Source organism: Melopsittacus undulatus, chromosome 2, assembly GCF_012275295.1.
Source record: "Melopsittacus undulatus isolate bMelUnd1 chromosome 2, bMelUnd1.mat.Z, whole genome shotgun sequence".
Classification (NCBI taxonomy): domain Eukaryota; kingdom Metazoa; phylum Chordata; class Aves; order Psittaciformes; family Psittaculidae; genus Melopsittacus; species Melopsittacus undulatus.
Window position 1 is genome coordinate 64,364,718 of NC_047528.1, and position 27,490 is coordinate 64,392,207.

The following is a 27,490-nucleotide window of genomic DNA, read 5'->3' on the forward strand; positions in this document are numbered from 1 at the left end:
ATGTCCCAGGGCAGCCCCACTTCCCTCCTGCATCTCTCCATCATCCACTGGTGCGTGCGGATGCCTTCTCCAATGGGGCTGGGGCTGGTGGAACTGCTGGGGAACCATGGATGGGACAGGAAAGGGAGCGCTGGGGGCTGGGGGAGTGGCTCATGTGTGTCCCCACCGTGCCCAGGGGCTCACAGGCCCTGCCCAGTGGGCTTGCTACTGGAAGGGAAGGAGTCCCACTTCTAACCCTTATCACCATTTCATAGGACAAATCTGCTTTGCTGCAAAGGCTCCATTGTCACAGTGGTGCATAACGTGCCACAAAAGCAGGGAAATGTCCCTGGAAGTCCATCTCCTAATACAAGTCTCATTGACATGGAGGGAGGTTTATATGGGGGAAATGAGATTTTTGTCTCAACCTACCCACTGATGGGCATCTAGCCTCTGAGCTGCCATCTGAGCTGCATTGATGTGATGCTGCAGCGCAGCTGGCAATGGCTGCCTCTGCTGGACCACTGGTGGGACCACCCCTGGCTGGACCACTGCTGGTCGGCATGCTTTGACAGTGTACCACAGGTCACAGTGATGCTGTACAGCCAGAGGTATGCCAGCTTGCAGTGATGCTGCATTTGATATCCTCCAAGGTTGTTTCCTTGAGGTGAAGGTAATGGTTGAACTCCTCAGTGAGTTACTTGCTGGGGTGGAGTAAGGTTATCACCATCATTTTCTTGAGTTTTGAGATGTGTGTCATCTGACATGTGACAGCCAAAGGGAAACCAGGGTTACTTTCCTTCTTTCCCCAAGCACGGGTGAGTCCACCTAGTAAACAGCATTGAAGCTTTGTGTGAAACAGTAATTAAACATACACACGAACTTTTAACTTAACAGCAAGAGATATATCCTTTTATTTCCCTCTCAGTAATATCTGGGCAAGTGGGAGTTAGTCTATGCTTTTGCTGTGATATAGATACCACTACTCCCATTTTGAAAGGACTAAAGGAAGAGGTTCAGCCAAGGCCATCCAGTTAGTTTGAGACACTGCAGAAAACTGAATCATATCAATCCTTGCAAGGACGAACTGATTTTTTCCTTTCTTTTCCTTCTTTTTTTAATCACAACAACTTTCTGAATCACCTTTTCATGTTCTGAAAATTTCTAAATACTCAGTTTCATTTTAGGGTTGGTGCATTAACAGTAGCAGACCAGATTTTGGTCCAGGAATGGCTTTAACAGCAGATTTACAAGTCTGGCTGTCAAGGGTTCAAACCCTCAAAACCTGGAGTCCATGTGAGGCCCTAGAACTGACCAGATAACAAACATCACAGAGAGTGTGGATAGAAGATAGTATATAAATGGAGGAGGTCTTTCCCCATGTGTTTTTCTTAACCTCCATCTTCCTCCGTTACCACTCTCTCCTTTTGATTTTGTTGTCTTCACTAAGTTTTGTTTTGACGCATGCCATAAACACTCAGGTTTTGAGAACCTTGGGGCTAATAGGCAAGAAGATGAGCACTGTAATTTTTTTCTGTATGGGCTTTTTTGCTGATAAACAGTATTTTGGTATCGTTTGTCAGAACTAAGAATGTATTATTTGAAAAAGGATGGCAGTTTAATAGGCAATATATCAATAAAATGAAATTCCCTACTATTTTTGTCACCAAATAGTTAAGTGCTGAGGCTAAATTATTGGCAGAAACCAGCTACTGAAACATGAATTAATTTCTTCTGCACTTCCATTGACTCTTGTGGTATTATATTAAGGATGAATTTGGACTTAGATTTAATTTCGTCTGGGACTTCTCAATTACAGAGGGTTTTGAGATGGTTGCTGTAGAAGAAACAAGCATTTCTGCCTGCTGAGAGTCAGAGCTTAGTCAGAACTCTTATCTAGAATAAATTTCATTTACACTCCAGCCCTGTGACGGGAAATACCCCATTAGGGCAGCAGATCCCCTCTCCTTAGTGCAGGTTCTTGCTCATGCCTACCTGTGAATCCTTTGCTGATGGTTGGTGGTGGTGAGGAGCTGCCAGGAACCCAGCCCAGCTCATCCCCAGCGCTTGGCAGCACCTGCCTCTTGGGCTGGTGGGTAAGAAGATGGGCTCTGAGGAGGTAAAAGTGAAGCATTTGGGGCCTTTTGCTGGGGGAGACAGTCAGCCTTCCTCCCTGGAGAAAGGGAAGTAGTGAACAAAAGGTGAGCTAGACATCATCAGGCTGCACAGTGACCGCCTTCTTTTTCAGTCTGTTCTAGCAAGCCAGTTTGCTGGAGCCCTTATCCACTATCTACTGCCAATACAACTAATACAGAGAGATAAACACTGGGTCACCTGAAATCAGGCTACTAATAAAAGAGAGGATGCTGGTTTAAAATCGAGCTGTCTTATCTCACCTGGTGATAATGAAAAGTCTGCTTTCCCAACCAACTTGATTATCAGTAAAGCCACAGTGAGTAACTGGCACTGTGCTGCACTAGCATTCAGCTGATAATTTAATTAAATAGGCATCAATCATTTGGTATAACGGAAGCAGAGTCAGAATAAGAAAATGCTGTCAGACAATCAGTATGTCAAGCTTTGGAAGTTAATCTCTCTGCGTCTTTGCTCCAGCTTTGCTCAGGTATTTGTACTGCAGAAGGCTATTATCTTCTGACATCGAAACCATTGGCATTATCTCATAATCTCTTTTTTTCCTGGTGAAGGTATTAGCTCAGGCTAATAAGTAACTAAGTTTACATCTTCCTCACCTTATTCACATAAGTAGTTGCATTTACTTGACTATGGCCATTCTAGTAAGTAGTATGAGTAAGGGATTTGGCCATAGGATGAGTATTTAAGCACCTAAACCAGTTTCAATCCTGACAGTTCTGTTATATAGTAACTAAAATGAAATTTCTGTTCTCTTATTAAACTTGTGCTAAAAGTAGTCAGGCTGTATGAGAGCAGAATTTGGTCCTTCATAGTTTGTGCACTCTCAGTCCCAAAACACCATATACCACATTTTAGATACAAAAATGCTCATATTATTAGCTTTGGTATACTGGAGATCCTTCTAATTAGAAGATCAGAGTTACATCCTTTGATATATCAACAGTTATCATATGACAGATGCCAGTACTTTCTGTTTTGGTGTTAATGTTATAACGATATTTGCTAAGCTGGGATTTTTTATTAAACATTATGAGATATAGTTACTTCCTTAGCAGAGCATCACATGATCTCTCTTGCACTTTGGAAACAAGGAAAGTAGAAATTTATAAGTAAAAAAAAAGATGCCCCTTATAATTATATATGCATACATATTAATATGTGATTAATTTAATATATACTTTAATATGTGATTTTAGTATGAGCTACTAAAATCACAAGCTAACAATTCTTTGTTCTGACATAAACCAATTGCTGTTTTTCTTTTAAAGGATAGCTGATAACTTCTATTTGTGTGAAGGAAGCACCATACCCCGTTGGCTACTATACGAATTATATGTGGAAAGCTGCAGTCCGTATTTCAAGTGTCAAGTAAATTCAGCCACCTTTGGAAAGGTACAGAGTAGATAGGATATATAAGTAGCAGAGATACCTAGACATGAAATCTGATGATTAAATATACACACTAGATATCAAAAGATATTAAGTAACAGAGAAGAATTAAGTATTATGTTCGTGTCTTTTCTAATGTATTTCTGGTAAGCCCTCATGTAGATGCAGTTATACTAAAGAGCATTACCTGTGATGGAGCTTATTTTCTTCAAGGAACTGGTGTATGTTACACTAGCAAAGCTTTCTTTTGCCAATATATTTTAGCAAGCTTTACCAGGGTAAACAGCACAAAGATAATAAATTCGTCCTTAGGAACTGAATCTCCTTTCCTTAAAAGACCCCTTTAGTTGTTACATAATTTCATACTTTCCATTTTAAGTATACTTGGAGAGATTTTGCTCAAACACACCCTAAAAAAGTTGCTATAGAATCATCCAAGCAAAGCAAATGCAGATGTAAAACCCAACCTCCTTTAAACAGTTCCACTCTTCTAATATATGGGGGTTGATACAGCCTACAGGGCAATTACTACTTAGAAATCCCAATTGCAATGAACACTCATAGCTATTCAGCTTTATTTAACAAATTAAGGAAGATAGAATGCATCGTGATTATTTGTTGCTCAAGTCTTTTTGTTCAGAATTTCCTATTTTTACCACTATTAGTGCTCAACAGCCTATAAATAATAGTACTAAGGATTGTTTTAACACAAACCCAAAATAATAGTGGTAAAACCTGAACCTGAAATTGATTTGTGTGGATAACCTCATTTTAGGAATCATTTCTCTCAGTTCAGTTGAATCTAATTTTTTAACTTAAGTTAAATCACTCTTACTTAAAATTAAGATTTGAGTGAATGATCTAGTGTGATTGATTACCACTGCTTAATGGATCATCACCCACAAGCCAAGCCCATGAGCAGAATTTGCCTGGCTCACTGTAGATATCTGCCATGGGGCTAGTTACCTTAAAACCTCTTGGTAGCCAGTGGAGAGAAATGAGTAGTTACATAAGATCCCTCTCACCCTAAATCAGTCGTCTCAGGCAGCTCAGATGATGTACAGATGGATTCAATGATATTGAAGGTCTTTTGCAATGTAAATGATTCTATGAGTCTAAATGTGCCTCAAACTGCCTGGTTTTCTCCACTGACTATGAAGTCTGCAGTGACTAGCTTAGACATCTCTATCTCATAGGTAAGATTAATCCCATCCTGTCTGTACACTTTCAGGTGCTCCATCATGATTGAGTTACCACCTATAAGCTAAGACTTCTTGCGGTTTAAGTTAATGCATTTTACTTTAAAGTTGTGACAGGCATGGATGAAGCATGAGTCTGGTCACGCAGGAGAGCTTAGTTGATGAGCCATAGCTGCAATAGGTTGGTGATTGCAACTGTTTGCTCACAAGTTTAACTGACCCAGTGCATTGCGGTAAAAGTTAACACATTCCAAGTGGGCAAGCTGGGGTGCAGCTCCCCAGTGGCTTGGAATGGTTTGTCCTTCCGCAGCAGGAGGTGGGACTGTGCAGCAAGAGGCTGAGGAGAGCAGGAACTGCAGCAACCCTGGTTTAAACTAAATATACACATGTAATCAGTTACCACAGCCTAGCTAATGGTCTGAGCTTTTAATAATTCATCAAGCTGTAGTAACATGACTGCACTACATGTGTGTGGACTGTAAGGGCTTTTGCAGTCAAGTCCCATGTGAATCAAAGCATGGTGATTTAAGACACAATCTCATCCTAACTATCCCTCAGTCCAAATGCACCACTATCTCCATAGAGGAGGCAGTGGGAAGAAGTATGCGTCTCATGCCACAGGAGCCCCGGTTTCATAGGCTGCCCTTTTAGGACAATGGGATTATACTAAAATAGCAGCTTGAGAAAGGGAGCAGCTGGGGCAGAGTGCATTCAGAAACATCCAACACTGTTAAAACCAGAGCTCCATGTTAGTGTGAATTAGGGAAATGTGTCCTTTAGCAGGCCTTTGGATGAGCACAATGCATTTTGCACAGAGTACAAGCTTTGTGCTGCTGAGTGGAAATTATCCTCACTCATTGCTAGCATGGATTACTCAACTCACTGTCCCTGCTAGATAGGGAATGTTAGCTCCAGCTGCACTGTGTTAGTCTTTGTCTTCACAGGACAGTTCATGCAGAATAATCATAGTGAAGTGGATTATTACTCTGACAGTATCTTATTACTGTGTAGGACCTAACCTTGACAGATGCTGCTTGACCTCAGTTCACATTTAGCACCACCGTGGTCAAAAGGTTGCTTTGCAGCTTGGTGATTCAGGTCCTTTTAAAATAGATAAGTCAGGCCCTACCCTGCGAATACTCCTTGCAAGACTGAGTGAGTAAGTGTCTGAGTCCCTTGTCTGAGTAAATCCTACTCAAATGAGTAAGGGTTGTAAAGTATTGGAGAATCATGGCACCTTCAAGTTCCCTTAACTGATACATCCCATCTCACTGTGGGTGGTCTCCTGGTGTGTGCACTGACTGTGTTTCAGTGCAAGGTAAACCAGACTAGTCTAAAAAAATTCCTACCTGAGGGAGGTAATCCCTTATATTACTTAGCTTTCAATCCACAAAAGCCTGATTGAGTTCAGTTCCATAGTTACCATTTGAGAGGTATGCAAGAACAGGTATTGGCCTGCAAACAATGGAAAGCAAAAGAAGTGATTAAGGAGAAAAAAAATGTAGCAGATATGGTTTTGCAGTTTAGAATGAATTTACCAAGTCACCTCTAATTTTCTGTTTGGTTCTTTCAGATTATTCGATTAGTTTTCCCGGGGCTGGGGACAAGAAGGTTGGGCACAAGAGGGAGTACCAGGTATTGCTTTTGTATCCTTTGTTTAAGAATGTTATTTATAACTGTTCTAATAAAAACTAAAAATAGCTGAATTTTCAGCTCCAGCACTAATATAGCAGCTGAATTGCAAGTCTGTAATATATAGCAGGATCCAAAGTGATTCCTGATGTCACCATGTGCATTAAAATAGTTAATTCGACGAAAACCACCACTTTGGGGCTGCTGTGGTGGGGTATGAGTTCCAAATCGGACTGGTTTTTAAAATACTAGTGCTCCAGTTTGTACTGGCTATTGCAGCGTGGCTTGTATGAGGCATCTGTGAGACATCACAACCTTACTCAGTGCTCTTGAGACACCAGGTCAGGAAAGCCTGGTGCTGGGATGCATGGGGGTGGCAGCCATGATTAATGTCTGTGTTGTGCTTTTCATCCTTGCACATATCTGTGGAGTGACCTAGTGTGAACTGGTGGTCAGAGGACATGCTGTAAACAGTTTCCAAACGTTTAAATCAGACCACCTCAGATCCTTCTCCTACATGCCCTTTCTCTTCCATTTTCTTCGAGAGCACGGAGAGTTCTATAGTCTTTCTTTGGTTCAATGTCCAAATTTACAATCGCACTCCGAACACCCAGAGAGGAAAAGGATATTTCCAGGGCATTGAGACACGGTAATTTTACATGCATTTCAAATAGCTGTCAAGCACTGGCTTTGAGAATGACATGCCCTTACTTGATCCGTGACTTTTATCCACTAGTTTGGACTTGCTATCAGCTTGATCCAACGAGATCCTTTATTCTGGGAGTGCCTCACCGCAGACACTCCCAGGCTTCTCCCTGTAGCTGGCAGGATTTGGGAGGATGCATGATAGCCCCCAGCCTCCATGCTGGCTCTTCCCATCAGCAGAAGGTTACCCTCTGCTGGCTGCTGATATTCCAAAAGCAGTGCACTGCTCTCCTGCCTTCCCAGTGACCCAGCCTAGGAAGAGCCAGCTGGCAGCAGCACTTCAGTAGCAGGGGTAGTGATAAGGATGCTTACTGAGGTTGGGATAAAGCTTAGAGAAGGTCTGGTGAGTTCCTTGGGTTTTAGTGTGCCATGACAACTGGTGGCCACCCAGTCCCTAAGGTACCATGAATGGCTGTGGAACAACTGTACTAAATCCTCCAACTTCCATGGGGATACGGGGACCTCTGTCAACTGAGGCTCTGGTTCCTGACTTCACTAATTCTCCTGTACAAGCCTGTTGCACCTTATTCACTGGCCTAAGTTTTTTTGTTTAGAAAAAAATTATCATTCCAGGGCAAACCCTATTAAAAAAAGTTTGTACAGAGTTTGTGCAGTTATCTTCTGCTGGAGAAGATAATTTTTCAACAGTATTTAAAAACAAGTGTGAGTTTTTTTACTTGGTCTTTTCCTGTTTAAATAGAAATCTCATTTGCTTTCAAAGGAGGAGTAGGAATTATTTGCTGACTTATTGAAAATCCTATGGTTGCCAGTTCATTTTTTTTTCCAGGTACCATTATGATGGAATAGCTATCAAGAAGGACTCTTCCTTTTATGAGAGTTATTGCGCTCTTCTGTCTGAAAAAAATTGTCACAGGTTTGCTTTTTAAAATGTTTGAACATAAAATGTCACATGACAGTCTATATATTGTCTGTATATAAAGGTCTTTAAATCAGCTCTCGTAAGGGAACAACAGTGAGAAAATCTGTAAGATGAATATAAATTGGTTGCAAAAATCAGAAGTCTAAAAATAATGATGAATGTAAGATACTTTGGTGGACTAAAGTGTAGACGTGAGCATGGTCCAGTTGTGGGCAGGCGACGAGGAGTTCTCATAGTTGAGATAAGGAAACCACAGGCTTGCGATTCTCCACAGAAAAATGGAAAGGAAATGCTGACATTCTGTAGAGTTTTACACTCCTTTTAAGTGCACAGGAGAATTAAAATAGGTGCAGCCTATGCCTTATACTTTGGAGACCAGGCTCATATCCTTACTTTCTTACAGACTTGCACATTACTTTAATGTGTATATGGATAAATTCTGTGCTTTGTTTTCCATTCTTTAATATGGAGATATAGCATTTTTCTATAACATGAATTTTAGAGGGATACAAGTCAGCCTACTAAGCACCCAAACATTCTAGTAATGATGAGCCCCTTTCAGTGTCTGTGACATATTATAGTCAGTTAACTGAATTCATGCTTTACAGGAGGATGGGAAAATTATACCTATAGGTTTATTGACTTTCTCCACTGACTCCAGCAGAGTAATGTTGCAGAAGCCCATAGAATGACAATGCTAAAGAATGGGACAGGCAGAGGATCATGTTCTGCAGATGATCAAGTGGCAGTCAGTTGTGAAACCAAACAAATTATTCATAGGCAACTCAAGGCTTGCTCCCTGTAAGACCTTTACTGAAGTGATATCCCTTGCAGCCCATGCACCCAGTAGAACCAGGACAGGCCTAAGATTTGACCCATAATGAAGAAAGTTCTTGGCCACTGTTCTAAGAACATTGTGTATCCTTGGCTACAACTCTGCTGATCTTTCCTCTTCAGAGAAAGAAAGGTGTTTTCCTGCAGCGTCACTTGGAAACAGCAATCTTGCTTGTGCATAGCAGGAAAGCTGCTAGTTCTGGTCATACATGAGATGAGAACAATTTCAAATTTAATTTTTCCTCCCAACATAGAAACATGAGGAAAAATTACAAAAATTAGGAGGAACCAAAGAACCGATGTTGGCTAAATCCAGGCCACGTGGAGAAACAAGGGCTTCACCTACTGCTGGGAGCCAGAAGCACTACATAATGCCAGCATAGCTTGTGTCCTTAGCATTCCTCATGGAATGGAGCCATGCTCTCTCATGGACAGGGGAACATGCTGTAGTCTATGGTCAACTGCAGGGGAGCCACTGCTCAGGCTGCAGATCTTTCTCCTCCACCAGCTGCCAGAGGTGACTGCCCAGACACCTACTCCTAAAAAGCTAGATTTCATTTGGTCGAAACAAGGAAAAGGAAGTGTATTCCAGGGTAAGGGCTAACATTTATACAGCATCTACTGAGCTTAATATAGTTTGTTAGGATAACTTTTCTGATTAAATGTATATATATGTATCATATTTAGACAAAGATAGTTTTTCTAGTTGCAATAAAAAAGTCTCTGAACTACAAAATTATCTTGTCTGATGCTTCCTTCATTTAAGACAGTTATAAAAAGTCACTAAGCTGTTGTGTGAAGCTAGACAGCTGAAACTAGAACAGCTTCCACTCTAACTGCGGACACACTTGTCCCAAGCCAATCTGCAGGTCTGCAACACTTGGGCAGCTGGGCATCACAGTAACTGCTTAGTGTCTGATAAAGAACAGTGGGGAAAAAACAGAGTAAGAAATAAAAATGCACAAAACAAGCCAGAGAAGCATGAGTAGCACAACCATGAAAGAAACAGTAAGGTCACATACAAAATAAGCAGGTTCAAACAAGTAAGTGACTTTGTTTCCATCTGTATTGACATTTGCATATTCTTTGCAAATGAATAGGAACACATCATGGAAATACCTCATCTTTACTGTCCTCTCTGTAGGGCTCAGTGCTTTCTGAAATCAGAATTAATTTCTCATGATCCAATGAAATCAATTGAACCAGCAATGGAAAATTCTATTTTCTTTTTAGAAATTTAGAAGGACAGTAATGAAAACTTGAAGCTTTTTCTACCTGCAAGAATAAATGATCTCACAGAGATAACTGTGTAATTGCAGCAGGGGTATCTGACCCACGGCATTTCAATTTTTGAGAGTGTGTTGGTGTGGAAATTTCCAAATTATAGTGAAGAAAATTTTGAATGTATCATTTCAGTGCAGTGCAAATGCTGGTCTCTAATTACTGAGAGGGATATTTCTTGACCATACTGAGATAGCTGGCAATTGACATGGTGCTGGTAGGGAGGAACTAAGCCCATGTAGGATCTGGCAGGCTGGGAACTGTGCTTGTTAGTGTCATAGAAATGGCAGTAAGATTATAATGGTTTGCCTTTGACTACAAAGAAGGCATTTGCTTTTTGATAGTCAGCGCGGCCTCGGATGTGTTGTGTTGGCTGAGGCAGGATGACGGTGCTCTTATACAGCACTTGCAAGTTTGATCGTTTAGAAATCTTTGATTTTTTGAAGATATGTGTACCACAGCTCTGACGATGATGGTATGAAAGTAGTGTAAATAAACACAACTGTGATTGTGAGGTCTACAGATGTATTAGTGAGATTTAAGGGAATATGGTGTTTACTCATTTGTGCTACAATAGGGTGCCCTCTAGGGAATGGGAGCTTTGAGGACAACCTCTCCCAAAAACTGTACTTGCTCTGGCTCAGAGTACAGCCGTGTTAAAAAAATGCCAAGGAATTTTAGTTTCTTAACAGTTAATGATTCTGGTCATAGGCAAGGCTTGGGCTTCTGACTTCCCAGTGAAGCAAACCCATGATTTTTTAATAAAGAAAATCTGATATGATTCTAACAAATTAGTTTTTCTAATCTCAGTGTAATCTGACAGTCAACAGCATGCACATTTACAACCCTCCCTCCTTTCATTTTCCCTTTCATTCGCCTCCTCTGTTAGTCTTTTTGTCATCCCTACCATTGTATTTCCCATTTTAGCTCCAGTTCCCACCCCATAGCATCATCCAAACTCCGCAAGACACATAGTGAAACTCCTTGTGATTTTGCTGTCACCAGTTTTATGCTCTTCCACCCACCTCCTCTTTTGTGTGTCCTCTCTTTACCCAGGTACAACTCTCCATGCAAAGCAAGCAGCTCTGCCTTGCAGGCAAGCACCTCTGCAGGCACCAGGTGAGTCTGAACCCCCTTTTCTAACAGTGGGTGCACATAGATGTTAGCTTTCCATTGGTATTTGCACATAATCATCAGCGAGCTCCCAGCTAGAGGCTGGGGCACAGGAGCAGCCATGCAGCTCCCCTTCTCCCAATTCACCATCCCCATGGCTGGGGTAGAGGCGAGCCAGCCTGCCGTGGGAGCCAGCCCATCAGAGGAGAGTGATGCTGGTACATGTTGCCATAGTAGCAGCAGCAGAAGATACAGCTGGCCGCCTTCTCAGGAAAAGCAGGAGCTGGAAAATAGTCATTAATTTTTTTCATAGGCTTTAGGAATCTGCAGGAAGGACCCATTTGAAAGAAGTGCTATGAAACATCTCTACTTACACATCCTTCCCCTTGTCCAGACACCAGCACAAAAATGTCTGAAAGAAAGAGCCAATAGCTTTACCAAACATACCCAACATCAGTGTTATGCCCTGTCTTGGGCAGCCAGTTTGGTTGTTTTGTTGCAGCACTGCCTTCATGGCAGAGAGCAGTGGCAAAGGGAAAGGTAATTGTTTAGGTGCCAAGGGTCAGTCCTGTGAACAGCAGAGGAGCAGGTTCCAAGCAGATAAGCTGTTAGGTTTTCTCCTCTGTCCTTCAGGACATGTGGTAGTACCCTGGTTTATAATACATCACAGCAGCAAAACCCAGCAGCCCGGATGGGATTAGATAGCCTGAGTGCTGGCAGTCACCAGTGGAAGCACATTTTCTACAAAGCCCCTGCCTGTCACCCTTCAAAATAGGCAAGTCCAGAAGGACCTTGGCATTTGAAATGCCTTCACAGACAGTGAGCAGGTGTCCGCAGCAGATGGGGGCTTGACTGGAGGAATCCAACTCTCATAGCTCATCCCTTTTACTAGCAACACTGCCTCTCCCTCCTGTAGGATTAGCTTTGGCAAAACAGGCAGGAGGGGCAAGTAGGAGATGGTAAAGCAAGAAAGCAGCCCATTGTGTCTGCATCCTTGGCTTTTCAGCCAAAAGCCAATGGTCAGGGCTTTGCAGGTCCAGGTGACTTCTGACCATGCAAAGTAAATGGAAAGAAGTCAGAAACAAAATGCCATCTAAACTGATAGGGTGGGCAGGAAATGTAATTACTGTGAAATCAAAGCACACAGGTGATTATGTTTTCATTATTTGCATGTTTATGAATATTATTATCATTCCAAATTAACTGCAACTACAAACAAAACCCCCCAGTTTTGGTTCAAGAGATTGGAAGACATTGCACTGTTAAATGGCTAATATCTTGCTGTCTGTGTAATGAATGGTTCAGTTTTATATTAAAATAAAGTCAGTTTTCAGACTTATTAGAAAACCACACAGCTGCTGATTGACAGGAAGGAGAACAGGGTTTGTTTCCCAAACAATGCTCCAACCTAGTGCACTCTATCCGGTTTGAGCTCATTTTCTTACTAAACACAGAATAAATTAGTGAGCTTTTTAAAGGTTTTCAGGTTTGTTTTGTTTTTTATATTTTACCACAGTGGAGGCACCTGCAGTTATGTAGATACACCTGGTTACATGAGCCAAAGAACAAGAATGGTGAGTGTCAGATACATCAGACAACATAATGTCTAGCTGTGTGCTTAATTACAACTTCTATATAACATGTTCTGATGAAATACTGTTAACTCATCTTCTTCAAAATAATCTTTGATAATCTCACCAAATGCTTACTTCCCCTTCCTGTTTCACCTGGTAGCAAAATATTTTTGTTGCCTTAACATCAGTTCGAATAATTTTATCTGTGCTGAGAGTGGAAATCGTGGCTGACAGCCCAGGTTTTGAATATTAGGGGAGTTAGTGGAGCACAGCCTTCCTTGTCTGAGGCCCGTGGTAACAAACCCTCATGCTGCTGAGGCAGTGTCTTTTCAATGTGCTCTAGACCTTATTGGCACCATAAGTATTTAAATACTGGGAAGTGATTAAGACAAAAGAAAGCAAATCCTGCTCACTAAAAGGGCAGATGTGAGGCTAGCTGGTGGCAGGTCTCCCATAAGCGTACTGCCATGGGATGGCTTGACACCGAGGTTCTTGGAATTCATCCAGCAGAGCACGAGCAACAAACTTATGTGCACCAAAGCGAGGAAAAAAGGGGAGACTGGATGCCTGTCTTATTTTTATGGCGCACTCGGGTGCAGTAATGCATGCTCTGAAGTAGATGTAATGACAGCTGATGAGAAATGTGCTGTCACCCTGACAGCAGAGCCAACTATCTGCAGCCTTGTTTAGAAGGTTACAACTGTGACCTGAGTGCTATAGAACGTATATGTGGAAGATACGTATAGCATTAAATATTCACTGGTTCTGAAAAGAAATTAATGTACTGCTTAGGATTTAAATACTTGGTCAGCCATGCTTGTTTCTTTCAATCAGCTTTACTTTCTAAAAAAAAAAAAAAAAGACAAGTATTTCTCTGAGGAAATACATCTTAAAAAGTCACGATATACAATTTCAATAAAGTACTTTACCCTTTAAACAGAACTGACAAGATAACTGTGATCTTTTTATTATTATTATTATTGTTCAAAATAAATTCTGATGCATTGAGAGCAAGAATTTGCACTGTTCTCCATTTGTCATTTATCCTAAGACTGAACAAGAGAGATTTCAGTACCTTTGGCCTGAATCCAGCAGATTCTGTCTTTGGGAGCAGCAAGAGCTAGCGAAGAAATACCCCTATGAAACGGTATGTTCGTGTTTTTGGTGATCAAGGGAGTTAGCCCTTTGTCTGTGAGATCTTTTTGTACCCTTTTTTTGCTCATAGGTTGTACTGCTTGCCAATGAGTACTACAGCCATTGTCAAGTCATTTTACATATGGTGAGAACGAGGGAGCTTGACAAGGTATGCCTTTGCTTTAGTAACACACTGACAACAGCAAAACACTGTAAGGATAAAATTGTTTCTGTGTAGCTTATTTACTCTATGGTTTGATCCAATCTCAAATAGAGATCAAATCTCTATGGTTTGATCCAATTGTCGATAATAATTTCTAGACAAAAGGAGCATTCAGTTAAATTATTTGGGAACCCTGAGCACTCCTGGCACATCAACAGGTCTGAGCCCAGCACAAAACACAAGGCCATGGATACATATCTTTCATTATGTTCACATATCCATGGCACAGTTTTTTGTTTCCTCTTTCTTCCTCTTCCTTGTGAGGTTTAGCCCCAGGATGCTTCCACTTATGCTAGAGCCCAGCCAGGATGGGGCCAGGCAAAGAGCCCAGTTCCCCGGTCATTCTTTTGCTCCTGTGCTTCTGTGTGTTGCTTTATTGAATTACACTTCATGTTTCACAAGTGTAAAATGAGTGAAAATTCATAAAGGACTTTGTGTGACAGGTGGAAGGCTGTATCATGTCATTCTGGAAGTCTCTGCCACCTGGAAAGATAGCACTGATGTCCTTGCCAGATGTATGCCAACTGTTGGAAAGCTATGACAGGCAGCTGTTCAAGGTACTGTGGACACACTTGCTTGTTGTAATTATGTTAGTATGTGTTTCTGTCTTGTTGGTAGTTCTACCTGATGAAAAGGTACAGCTGTATGTTGTGTGCTATGCAATGGGATTTTCACTCATACCTCAAGTCTTGTTCTGGCTTCTTCTGGAATAGTACAGTTTAGATTTGAAAGGAACCAGTGGAATTTGCAATTACTGCCATTTTGCTGCTGTATGTTCCTTTGAAAGGCCATAATACCAATGGAGTATGCTGTTATAAATATGGTCTGTGGTTCTGGCCTGAGGTTCTATGATTGAAATTTCAACTGATAACTGTTTTCCATATTATGAGAGGTATTTTTCTTCTGAGAACATTACTGCATATTTTGATGACATTTGCATAGAAATATGCAGTATTCTGATCAAAATAATTTGCTACTTATTAAGTAGTGTCTAGTAATTAATTTAGGAAACAATGTTTATTGTTAGGATCTTTTTCTTTATGCTAATAAATGTAGCTCAGCTATTCCTTAATTGGAAAAAAAAGGGCTTCTTTAACATTTAAACTATCAATACAATTTTGTTTCATGCTGCTGTAAACATCTGTAGCACACCAAACACATGCAGATCCATCAATGTGTATTCTAGGAAATGGAGAACATCCTACTTCACGATTTTCTGGAGGAGGTGCCTCTGCAACACATTAAGGCAATCAGATTGTTCAGTAAAAATGTTGAACTTTGGATGGTTAATGCTTTGGAATGCTTTCCCTTACAGCTCCAAACATCCAAATCTAAAGGTACGTTTGAGTAATAAAGAATTTAATAAAATAATCTTTGCTTAAACTGCACAAAGAAGACTGTGTTATGACACTCAGAGAAAGTATTTGTAAAACCTTTTTAGCTGAGGTGACTTCCATATTAGTGAGGACTACAATTAGCTGGAATACAGTTAAAAACAAATAGTCTCAGATAATGGGTGAGAACAAATTTAAGCCAAAATTATTCCCAATTCATGGTAAATTGAAATGTGCCTGAATCTTTTCAAAGATCTATCTCTCAGCTGTGTAGAAAACTGAATAATATGCAATCTGCCCTCCGGAATTTGGGTATTGTTCTGCCTCTTCACTTCACAGGTGGTTTTATGCAAATAAATCAATGAATGGCTATAGCAAAGTTCAATATAAAGGGAAAAAAACCCATAGTCCCATAGGGAAACCATGACTCTGTCATTAAAGGAGGATTTGAAAAAGACTGTACTCTACAAAGTTGTGTCTACATGTGTGTGTTTGTGAATATCTATTTAAATATAAACACATATTTATATATTATGCTGAAGATTCTGACTAAAATGAAATGTTGCTCAGTTGTTCAATGGGTGAAGACCAACTCCTCAGTGGCAAAGCAGGGCTCCTGTGTAGGCAGATGATTGCATTAGCGTTCATACGCTAGAGGACTTGCAGACATTCTTAACTCTGGCATACCTCACGTTTGAGTGCTTGACAGAGCAAACTTAGTAATGTGTGTTTGAAACGTGTGTATATGGAAGTATATAATCAACTGCAACCCTTTGTATATACATTCTTGTCTTTCTAGCTTTTGCAAACATCAGAAAACAGACATTTTCACCCAAAACCCATTGCCTGTCTACAGAAGTTTGCAAATTGCATTATACCCAGTTTCCCCGTAATTATCAGTGACTTTATATTTTATTCTTAAAAAAAGGATATTCTTGGGTGATGCTTGTCATAATCACAACACAACATAAACAGAACAAAATAGAACCAAAGAACTAATATTAACTAATATTAACAGTGCTGCAGAATTATAGCTGCAAAGGTGCAAATGAAAACCCTTGAAACAAAGTATAGGAGATGTAGAATTAACATTGCTTTGCTTTCATTCACCTTAAACCATGCATGTAAAAGAGTACCAATCTTGATTAAGAAGTATGTAATGTAAATAAATATTGCAAGTATTTTTACTGTGTGTCAAGGGTTAACAGATTTGCAGTGAAGGAAGAGTGGTGACCTGGGCAGCTTCCACTGGCAAGCTTTAAACTGTGAGGGTCCCCAGCCCATAATGCTGGCTGTGTGCCCCTGCTGTGCCCTCCCTTAGCCTCCGTAGCTTCCCATGGGATCTACTTTCTAGCTTAAAAAAAACTGTCTTCATTAATGTCGTTTAGACTGTAAAATATTAATTACATGAAACATCTGCCTCTTCTTCTTTAACAGAAGTTACAGTGTTTATAAAAAGACTCAGGAGAAAGACAGACCTTGCTAACATGGTTAAGGTATGTTCCAGATTCTGTGGAATAAAAAAGCTGGGCATCTCATTCACTCAAGCTGTTTGGACTATTTATGAGATGTTCCCTTGCTCCAGAGCAAGTGACACCTCAGTCCTCATCCATTGTACTCTCCTAGCTTCCAGCAACCTGAGATGAAGGCTATATCCACATTTTGGTACTTCATAGCTTGATTTTGGCATGCACAACATGTTGGGGTAGTGAGTTCAGGGGTTTGATTATTTGTTGCATAACTTTCTTTTATTACTTTAAAGTTTCTGCCTTTCTTCATGCAATTCTCTCTGCAAACCTCCAACACATCCTTCCTCAGTTATTTCTATCAAAAGCTGAGGTTTATCTCACCTTCTCACACAGGAGTCATTTCATGTTTCTAACCATCCTTCTCAGTTTTCTCTGACTAAAACACACCTGAAATATCAACTGCAGACTGATGGTCAAAGCAGGTGAGAGTGCTCCTAAGGAGAAGTACTACAGAGGAGCTGTGCAGCTGTAGCCTGTGAATGGTGTAACCAAACCATCCCTTGTAGAGTACTTTGCAATAATTTAGCCACCTGGCAAGAAAATGGGAACAATTTTGGCAGGCTCAGCATTCAAAAGAAAAAAAAGTAACTTTCCCATCATGTGTGGATAAAGCAGGCTGACAGCTGCTACTACCTGGACATGCACAAGTAATTAGAGCATAAAAAGGTGCAAATTCCCTGCAAGAAAGGAATGCGAATATGATGCTTGTCATTTCCTGAGGCTGATTCCTACTGCCTCTGGTAAGCTGTATTTAAGTGTTGTCAGAGCTGGTGCTCAGTCACCTAATTATAGTTAGTATAGTGAAGAGCAATGGCTGAAGGGACCAGTCTATAATACTGGAGTATGGAGATGGCTGCTAGCAGCAACACTGATGATAGTGCCCCTGGTAGTTCCCAGCCTTTGGGTTGTGTGTTCTTGTTACAAGCAGCAGCAATCCTGACACTGGAAACTCCAAGTAAAACAAGGAAACAGACTTTTTCTTTAACTTACCTGAAGGGGATTTTGGCATGAGAACCAGAGTGCTTTTGCTATTTCAGCAAAGCTGGCAGAACAATGAAGAGTTGCTAGATTGGGAATTTTGTTTGCAAACAAATGGTCAGCTACATTCACTGCTGATTTGGGGGTCATGGCAAGCACGTGGTGAATGGAATTTATTAAAATGTTTATGAATCCTGAAGTTTTTCTGAATTTTACAAAAACGTATTTTTCATCTGGACATGGATTGTTCATATAAAAGCACAAAGTTCAGCAAAGGCTTTAGGATCTTATTGATTTCCATATGGAAGTAAGAGACTAAATGTAGAGATGAACAAATTTTAGCAGATTCAGGTTTAATTTCCTTCTTGTTTTCATCATTTCATCAGGAAACTGAAGGAATACTGTGTGATATTTTCAATTAATAAGAAAAAAGAGTGAAAGATTAGGATCAAATGTTAAGCTGAAAATTGTTTGCACTATCAATGTGAGTAATATACTTGGGGACAAATATGAAGCCAGATTCATTCACAAATGACTCATAGAATCATAGAATAGGTAGGGTAGGAAAGGACCTTAAGACCACCAAGTTCCACCCCCTCTGCCATGGGCAGGGACACCTCACACTAAGCCATGTTACGCAAGGCTCTGTCCAACCTGGCCTTGAACACTGCCAGGGATGGAGCATCCACAACCCAATGCTCCATTCACAATGGAGCATTCACAACCCATTCCAGTGCCTCACCACCCTTACAGTAAAGAATTCCCTCCTATATCCAAACTAAACTTCCCCTGTTTTAACCCACTACCCCTTGTCCTGTCACTACAGTCCCTAATGAATAGTCCCTCACCAGCAACCTTATGGGCCCCCTTCAGATATTGGAAGGCTGCTATGAGGTTGAACAGCCCCAACTCCCTCAGCCTGTCTTCATATGGGAGGTGCTCCAGTCCCCTGATCATCCTCATGGCCCTCCTCTGGACTTGTTCCAACAGTTCCATGTCCTTTTTATGTTGAGGGCACCAGAACTGCACACAATACTTCAAGTGAGGTCTCACGAGAGCAGAGTAGAAGGGCAGGATCACCTCCTTTGACCTGTTGGTCACGCTCCTTTTGATGCAGCCCAGGATATGGTTGACTTTCTGGGCTGCAAGCATACACTGAAGCTGGCTCACATTCATTTTCCCCTCAACCAACACCCCCCAAGTTCTTATCCTCAGGGCTGCTCTGAATCTCTTCTCTGCCCAACCTGTAGCTGTGCCTGGGATTGCTTCAACCCAGGAATAGGACCTTGCACTTGTCATGGTTAAACTTCATGAGGTTGGCATCAGCCCACCTCACAAGTGTGTCAAGGTCCCTCTGAATGGCATTCCTTCCCTCCAGTATATCAACCGAACCACAGAGCTTGGTGTCATCGGCAAACTTGCTGAGGGTGCACTCAATCCCACTGTCCATGTCACTGACAAAGATGTTGAACAAGACCAGTCCCAACAGCTGTGGGACACCACTCGTTACTAGTTTCCAGCTGGACATTGAGCCATTGACCATAACTCTTTGCGTGTGGCCATCCAACTCATAAGCAGATAAATGTGATAAAACCCCAACTAATATTATTTTAACTAATACCATATTTCTAATGTTATTTTTACTTTCTCAAAGGTTTGAGCAGCTTGAGAATTGCCTTTGAATTGAATTGAAACATGTGCTAAGGACAGATAACATCAACAGGAAAGTCGGCCTTGAAACGCCATTCAATGTTTTAGACAAAATGCCATTATTTGGCATTACTATAATAACTGTAGGCAGAACCAATTGCCCAGGCAATTGCCCAGACACTTCAATTATGTTGGCTTGTCTGCTTCATCACAGACAACACCGCAGAGTGCCATTGAAAAGAATACCTCCCAGAACAAACAACTCTTGAAGACAACTTAAGATTCATCTCCTTTGATTTTTTTTTCTCCCCCCAGTTTGGAGACTGGTTATGTAAAGTCTAGTATTGAATAAAGGAAGCTTTTTGACTGACCTAAGGGCTTGAGAAAATGAAAGCCATTAACTGTTTTCCTATTCTCTATAGACAATGAGAACAGTCTTGAACAGCCACAGCAAAGTCACTGTTTTGCGATCAGACTTGCATGCTATCATCGAACAGCGATTTCTGGATATTCCTGGAAACCTCGTTCAAAAGGCGTTTAGGAGTCCGGAGGAGCCGCAGAATGACATAGAACTCAAATGTAATATTTTTTGCTACATTTTGTGTATTCACTTAAGCCCTTGCTTGCCACTGTTAAAGCTCCAGCATTTCCTCTTGTTTTCCCATTATGTCCGCCCTAATGGGAATTACAGACTTGCCATAACCCGAAGTGCTGAAAAAGAACAAATAGAACTGAGAATGGAGCATGTAATATTACCCTTCTAACTTTAAAGGTTAAGAATGAAAGGCTCTCCATCCTGACTCTCTTAAAGCTTTTCCTGTGGCAGCAGCAGTGGGGTTTGTGTTTCTTCTAGAAGAATGTTGACAAGCAGGGATATTATTTTTTTATCCTTTTCTTTGACAAAAAAAGAGAAAAAAAAGACATTTTCAAGCATTGCATTTCACATTTTCCTCTATTATTAATTCAAGTGCACTGAATAATTTCTTGTGGCCAGATTTTAAAATACTTTGTGCTTAACTGGATGAAGCCCTTCTGCTTTTGTGTCCTTTTGCTGTATTGCAGCCTGTAAACAATGATACAGTTTGTATGCACCATGCCATAATGTCTTTGCCAGCTTAATGAAAGAGAAAAGAACATAATGGCAAGTTAAGTTTTAGATTAGTGGGCTGCCATTTTAATTATTAGTGAGAGACTGGAAAGTTGAACTAGGCTATGCACAGAACTGATGTGGGGAAACCTCAGCTCTTTATTCCTGCTCTGCCACCGACTTTCTCGGTGACAAGGGATGTGCCACAGCCTTACTATCACTTCTTTCAGTAGGAATAATGATTTTCTTTCTTCACAGAACCATCAGAAGAATCATTTAAAAAATATTTATTTATACCTTGAAATCAAGTGCAATGCTCTTATTACATTTGCTCATTATATTAATGATGATCTCCAAGACAGATATATTGCATTCTTCATTTTCTCTGCTTTTCCAAAGTGTTATTTATAATAAGCAAGGTTTCACAGTCCCTATCCATATGTCTTCCTGAAATAAGATATCTCATTAGATGGGCATAAATTTAGAGAGGAGCCACAGTAATGTACCTTTTGGCACTGGGTGGTAGGTTCCAGTCTTTCAGAGGAACAGCTGCCTGATATGTAGCAGTATTATCTGTATTTCTATTGGTCTACAGAATATTCTGCATTTTCTGTTATTGTTTTGAAACCATTTTCTCCCTCTCAACAGATAAACCAATATTTCTTTTCTCAACCATATAAAATCTCAGATAAGTAAGTTGGCATTGCACATAACCAAATTCCAGCTTTCACATTGGAAGTGCTTATTCTTGCCACTTATGCCATGATGCACTAGGTCAGTGCAGATATAGTAGAAATGGACATAAACGTGAATTCTGACTGATTTCAAAGTAGGGTACAATTCCTTAGTAAATGAAAAGTATAATTATATTAATCAAAATCATATAAACAGATGTCTTAATATGTTTCAAGTTAAAGATACAAGAAAGAAAAAAATAAGCTAAAAACTGCAGAAACAAACCAAAAAGCAAACTTAATCACTTGAAGTAATGATTTCCCTTCGATATCTCATAGGTTTGAATGACTTAGTGTCTTTGCTGACACCTTCCACAGATATCCGGGTTCTCCTGAACTGTGTGTCTTCGAATCTTCATGCTTTTGTCATTCAGGTATAAAATAAATAACTTCAGAAAAGAAAGAGTGACCATACAGATTATCCAGCTACACACTGTCACCAGCCTGCAGGAGCTACATTGTGTACCGGCAACCTGACCAGACTGAAGATTTGCATAAATATAATTTATGCATGCTGCAGAAAAAGGGAGAATTAATTGGCATACGAAAATTCCATCTGTGCAAACAACTACGAGCATATTTCTGTGCATATATCCACTTGGGCAGTTTCAGTATCTGCTCTCATTTCATAGCCACATGTCCTAACAGTTCCTATGAAAGCAAAATTAAGAAGAAAAATGTTAGTAAAAATGAACAGAACACTTCATGATTCTTGAAAACGTTGACTCATAAAACTGTTGACCTTTAGCCGGCAGTAGGAGAGTGATAATTTCTAGTACAATACCTACAGCTCCTGTGAAAGATTCAAGTATGACCATCCTCACATATGCACCTTTCCATACATTACCAATTCTACCACCCCTGTTCCATCACTGATTCCGAATTAGTGGTAGCTTAAGGGTACTGCTGCATTCTGCTGGTTGCCAGCCCAATTAACTTGGGTCTGAGCAGTGGTTAAAGGTTTGTTTGGGTTTGGGTTTTTTTTCTCTTTCTGAAGAATAAGGGTAAATTTACTTCTTTAGCTTGATTATTTCCTAGTTTTTTATTCTTAATTAAGACTAGTACCTTGCAGTTCTGTGGTGCCTTCAAAATCACAAAACCCTCAGCCACCTCAGAGGACGGTCTAGAGAAGATGGAATGGGGATTTTCCTGGGGGTTCACAGTCATGGGGCATAAGGCAATGGACACAAGTGTCAGCAAAGAAAATTCCCAATAGATAAAAAGAAAAAAAAAACCAACAAAAAACCCCAAACAAACAAACAAACCAAACCAAAACAAACAAACACAAAAACCCAAACAACAACTGCCATGAGAGTAGTTAAGCATTTGAAGAGGTAACCTGGAAAGGCTGTGGAACCTCCATCCCACAGCTCTTCAGAACCTGGGTGAACAAGGCCTGAACTAAGCTGGCCATGCTTTAGACAAGAGATTGAATTAGATGTTCAAAAATCCCTTTCAACTTAAGTTATTTTAGGATTCTGACAAAAAAGTAAAACAGAAAAAAACCACCTTTTTGTTCCACCTTTGTATGCAGTCTGTACAGGGAAATGGTCTCCAACATGATAATGAATTCTTTTAGCCAACTTTGTCATAAAGTAATTTTTTTGCTCTATCTGCAGCCAAGCAGGAATAAAGAGGAGTTTAGAGAACTGGCATCAGATTTCCATTTGAGATGGAACTTCCTACTGAGAACAATAAGCAAGGCTCTGACCCTCAACAACACAGACAGTTTTGGTAAGTAGGATCTTTGTGACTCTTGACTGCTATTTCCCTTTCTGAGCTGAGATGGCAGAGGCACCAGATCATTTTAACTGACATAAATTCATGCTACAGTCAATAGGGCATCACTTCTTGCTTACTCCCCTCCTTGCATCAAGCACCATTTGCCTGATGATGTGGCTAGACAGGTCAGGGACATGAAATTATTCCTTTTCTTACCAGATTAGTTCTCTGAGCCAAACCCTAGAATAAGCAGCAAGGAGAATAGGAGCATGCAGCTGGAGATGGCAGGAAGGGCAGGACTCCCTCTCTTTCAGCAGAAGCCATTATTTGTCTGTGTCGAAATGAGGAACAGTAGCCTGAGGTGTGACCCTTTGCTCTCCCTCCCTACAAGAGCTGCACACCCCAGCAGAAGGGTGTGATGGAGAGCTAGGGCCACTAATATCCAAAACCATAAACATTACAGATATATCTAGTGGTAGGTCCAAGTCCTTTGGGTTCTTTCTGTACAATACAGCCAGAGCAGAGATACTGCAATAGCAACTTGCCAGAAAGGCAGCTTGTACCTTTGACAACAGCTATATGCTCCTTTTCCATATGCCTTCCACTGACTTAGGTGCTTGCCTAGCAGCAAGCCTGTTTAAACTGTTAAACTGGCTAAAAACTGGTCACTCCTTTAGCTGGGTTAGCTTTGCCTCTGATTTAGGGTTCTGAGCTGTCAAGCATCAAATGCATCATACACCAGTGAAAGGCAGGAAAAGTGAAAGGGCTTGAATTGGTGCAACTATATCTTGAATAAGTTCAGTCTCTTCCATTTCTGTATTGCATCAATCCTACCTACTCTCTCTTATCAATTTTAAAACCTTCAAGAGCCTCTCTCTCTATTAGTCATTCTGCAGAGAGGTATAATCTCCTATGAGCAGCAGCTGATAAACTGTATGAACCTCTTTTTCGATTTTCAGTGGAGCATCTTCTTATTTTTTTTGTCTGTTGTTTGATGGGGCTTCACACAAACAGCCAAAGAAAACCTCATTATCTTCTTTGAAATTCCCCTTCAAAACTGAACTTTCATGTATTTCCTACAAAGACATAACAAAGGGGTACATTAAGGTTATTGCCTTTTGTATTTTTCAGTATTCTTCCCCCATTAATACCTGTGTTTGTGCATGTATGTGCAGACCCCTTTTCTGCAACAGCTGCTACCTTTTGCCTTATATTTAGGCTGTAAACTGGCTGGACCAGGATCTGTGAGCAGGGAACACAGCACAGCAGGGTCACTTGTCCATCAGTTGTTGCATTACAGTAATAATAAAATAATTAGTCTTTCCTCCCCCTCCACAGGAGTTCTCTGCCACACTCTCCAATGCTGCATGCAATATTTTGGGCAATGAGGGAATTTGGAATGAATTCCAAGAGCAGCACTGGAAGCATAATGTTTATTGAAATTCCCCACGATGATGAAATCCTCTTCCTTCTTTCCATCAGAAGAAGAGTTTAATGAACTGCTTCCCTGTTCTGCAATTGTCAGTGACTAGGGACATAAATGATGGAGATCATCCCTTCCTCTGCTGAGCCTTCCTTAAACTAGTTACAAATAATATTTTCGTCCCTTATGACAGTCTTTCTACTATACTATACTTCACTACCACTAATATTGAATTTATTCTCACATATGAGAGTTAAAAATATTTTTTAATCTTCTGCTGTGGTGCTTCAACTGATTTGGTCATAGTTATCTCCTTGGTTCTTTAAGATTTTGGGTTATATCATCTAACAATGTCCCTTCCTTCCCATGCTTCTGTTCTGGCAGGATATTGAGTTTTAGTGAACGAGGCTGACACTGTGCCGTTAACAAGCCATCTGGTGTAGAAGTTCTGTACTCAGGGTCACTGCTTGTCAGAAATCTCTTAAATCTCAGTATTTCTTGCAGGAATGGTGGGCATCCTGCAAGTCAAAGTATGTAACGTCCACACTGAGGATACACAGTTACTAAGCGAAATGTGTGAGCATCATGTTAATGCAATGTTAATGCAAAACTGCACCTCATACCAGTAACCAAAATCAAACTTACTTCTGTCTGGAGCTCTTGCCTTGGAGCTTGGCATATCTGGCACACATAATACACTGTCATACTCACACCTCTGAATTCAGAATGGACTTTCAGGATTTACTTTTACCCTTTTCCAGCCCAGCCTCCACATGGGTGATGCCCAAGTGTGATCAGAGGAAGAGTTCAGCCATCCCCACTGCAAGGCACCAAGGACCAAGTGTGCTACAGCAGTCAGGGCTAAGGGGATCTCTAAAGTTCAGCTCCACCTCCTCCCCAACAAGCATGCCTTTACATATCTCTATCACAAAGCCTCATGTCAGCTGGAAAACCTCCCCTTCCATACCAGCCTGCCTTCCAGGGCATTCAGGAATGTATTAATGAGCCACACTGGCCAGACAGTGACCCATGCATTTCTTTTTTGTATGCAAACTTTCAACATACTCCCTCTTCAAAACTGTGTCCGTCTGTATCATCCCAAGGGACAACTGGAGTGGTAGCTTTTGTTTCATGCTTAGTCTTCTTGAATACACTGAAAACATCTGTAAGATTGTTAGAAGCACTCGTAGACCACTAGTGCCGGATCTACATAGTTTGAACTCCAAGTACAATAGCCATTTTCCTTGTCCCATAGATAAACAAGCACTTCCACTTAGCTATGATTTGAGGATGCACAAAAGGACAAACAGCAGAAAGCAGTAGCTTCTCAGATCCATATAACATCAAAAGAGGCAGTATTTTTCATTTTTCAAGCTCTGTAAACCTTGGTTTTTCATATAAATTTTGGCATATTCTTGTTGATGTCCATATAAACATGTTTGTGTGATGCAGAGGTTATGAATTGCTAGATGAATTCCTGTGCAGGAACTAGATGAACTTAAGGTCCTTTCCAACCCTAACTATTCTATGATTCAATGAATCTATGGAATGGAAGAAGACTTACTATTTACTGGAAGGGCTTTTAACCAAGATAATGGGCTTTGGCCAAAGTCAATGGCCTCAGTGAGTCTGTCTTGGCTTTTAGCTGTTATGCCCCAAGCTGTAAAGCAGGGCATTTAATGTCACAGGTACAAGACATAGATGTATGTAGGAGGGTTTACTTGGCAAGATTTATCCAAGGGGAGAATTGGGGGTGATATGTGATTGATGATAAGCCTTGTAGCAGCAGTGAATGTGGGGGAAGAACCTGAGCAGGAAAGCATATAAACAGGAGTACGCTTTCCTCTCTAGCTAAATAAGGGGGGGGGGGGGGGGGGGGGTAAAGGCTTTTGCTTACATTTCAAACATGCTGTTGGTGCCTATTTTGCTGTGATATTTGGATGTACTTAATCTTGTAAGTACTACCTGATGGGTGCCAGTCTGCTACTTTGTTCAGCCCATTACTATAATGAAGCCCTTCAAAGAAGAACACATCACAAATACAAGGAAACGAGGAAGTTGTTAAAATTATTTTTGTTTTTCTTTAAACCTAGGATCCTGGCATTTGCTTAACTTGCTACTCATGGATTTTGTGGCTCACATTTTCCTGTCCTATACAGAGGAGAAAGAATATGAAAGTTTCTGGGTTGCAAAGCAAAATGAGTTGCCTGTTCTGTGGCATTATGAGCCCAGCTATCTCTGGGGCTATTTTGCAGAAGAGCAACATCAAGTCAATACTCTACAGCCAGCTTTGACAACTTCAATGCCGAGCCAGAATAACTTTGGAGAGAACCATGTTTTTCCAGAGTTCTGAGATGTTTGGTGGACACAGCCACTGGCAGCAAGGTGAAATAAACACTAACTTTAAAGAAAATAACAAAAAAAAGGGAGGGGGGGAAGATCAGTTGGGAGGGATCTCAGGAAGTCTGTGATTGTTTGGGAGATTTTAGGTGGGTAAAGTTGTAAAAATGAAATCTTTACTTCCCACCTCCATCCCATGATCCTGTCAAGGGACTGTAATCTCCACACCACCCACCACATCACCACAGTCCCCTGATTCTTGCTTTGGGTTTCCAGCAGACCTTTGACACTCCTCCAGATTCCCTGAGCATTGTCTAAACAAGAGCAGTGCTGTTCTGGTGGGTTGGGAGCAGCCTGTGGGCTAGCTGACGAACAGGCTGCATGCACTCACTGTGCATGACGTGGCCTTTTCTCTCTATTAGAAGCACTGAGAGGCTCTTTTCCCTCCACCTACCTGTTAGTTTTATCAAAAGACGTATGAAATCCTTGAGATCTTTCTGCTCCACTGGACTTTCTTGCAGCAAGTCTGCTGCTTCAAACTTAACTAGCATAAGGGATGACATACAGGTAGAAAACAAGAAAGACTCTAAGTCTTC

General features: G+C 40.8%; 1 protein-coding gene across 1 annotated transcript; it reads left to right on the forward strand.

The window, feature by feature from the left end:
• Positions 1-27,025, forward strand: RFX8 (regulatory factor X8). Its single transcript, XM_034074642.1, is given in 14 exon segments — positions 1-50; positions 3,402-3,525; positions 6,295-6,356; positions 7,846-7,932; positions 13,752-13,887; positions 13,966-14,043; positions 14,541-14,654; positions 15,284-15,434; positions 16,869-16,927; positions 20,011-20,167; positions 21,689-21,783; positions 23,029-23,143; positions 26,648-26,892; positions 26,894-27,025. Coding segments are annotated over 14 exon segments (1,605 nt in total).
• Positions 27,026-27,490: the final 465 nt, after the last annotated feature.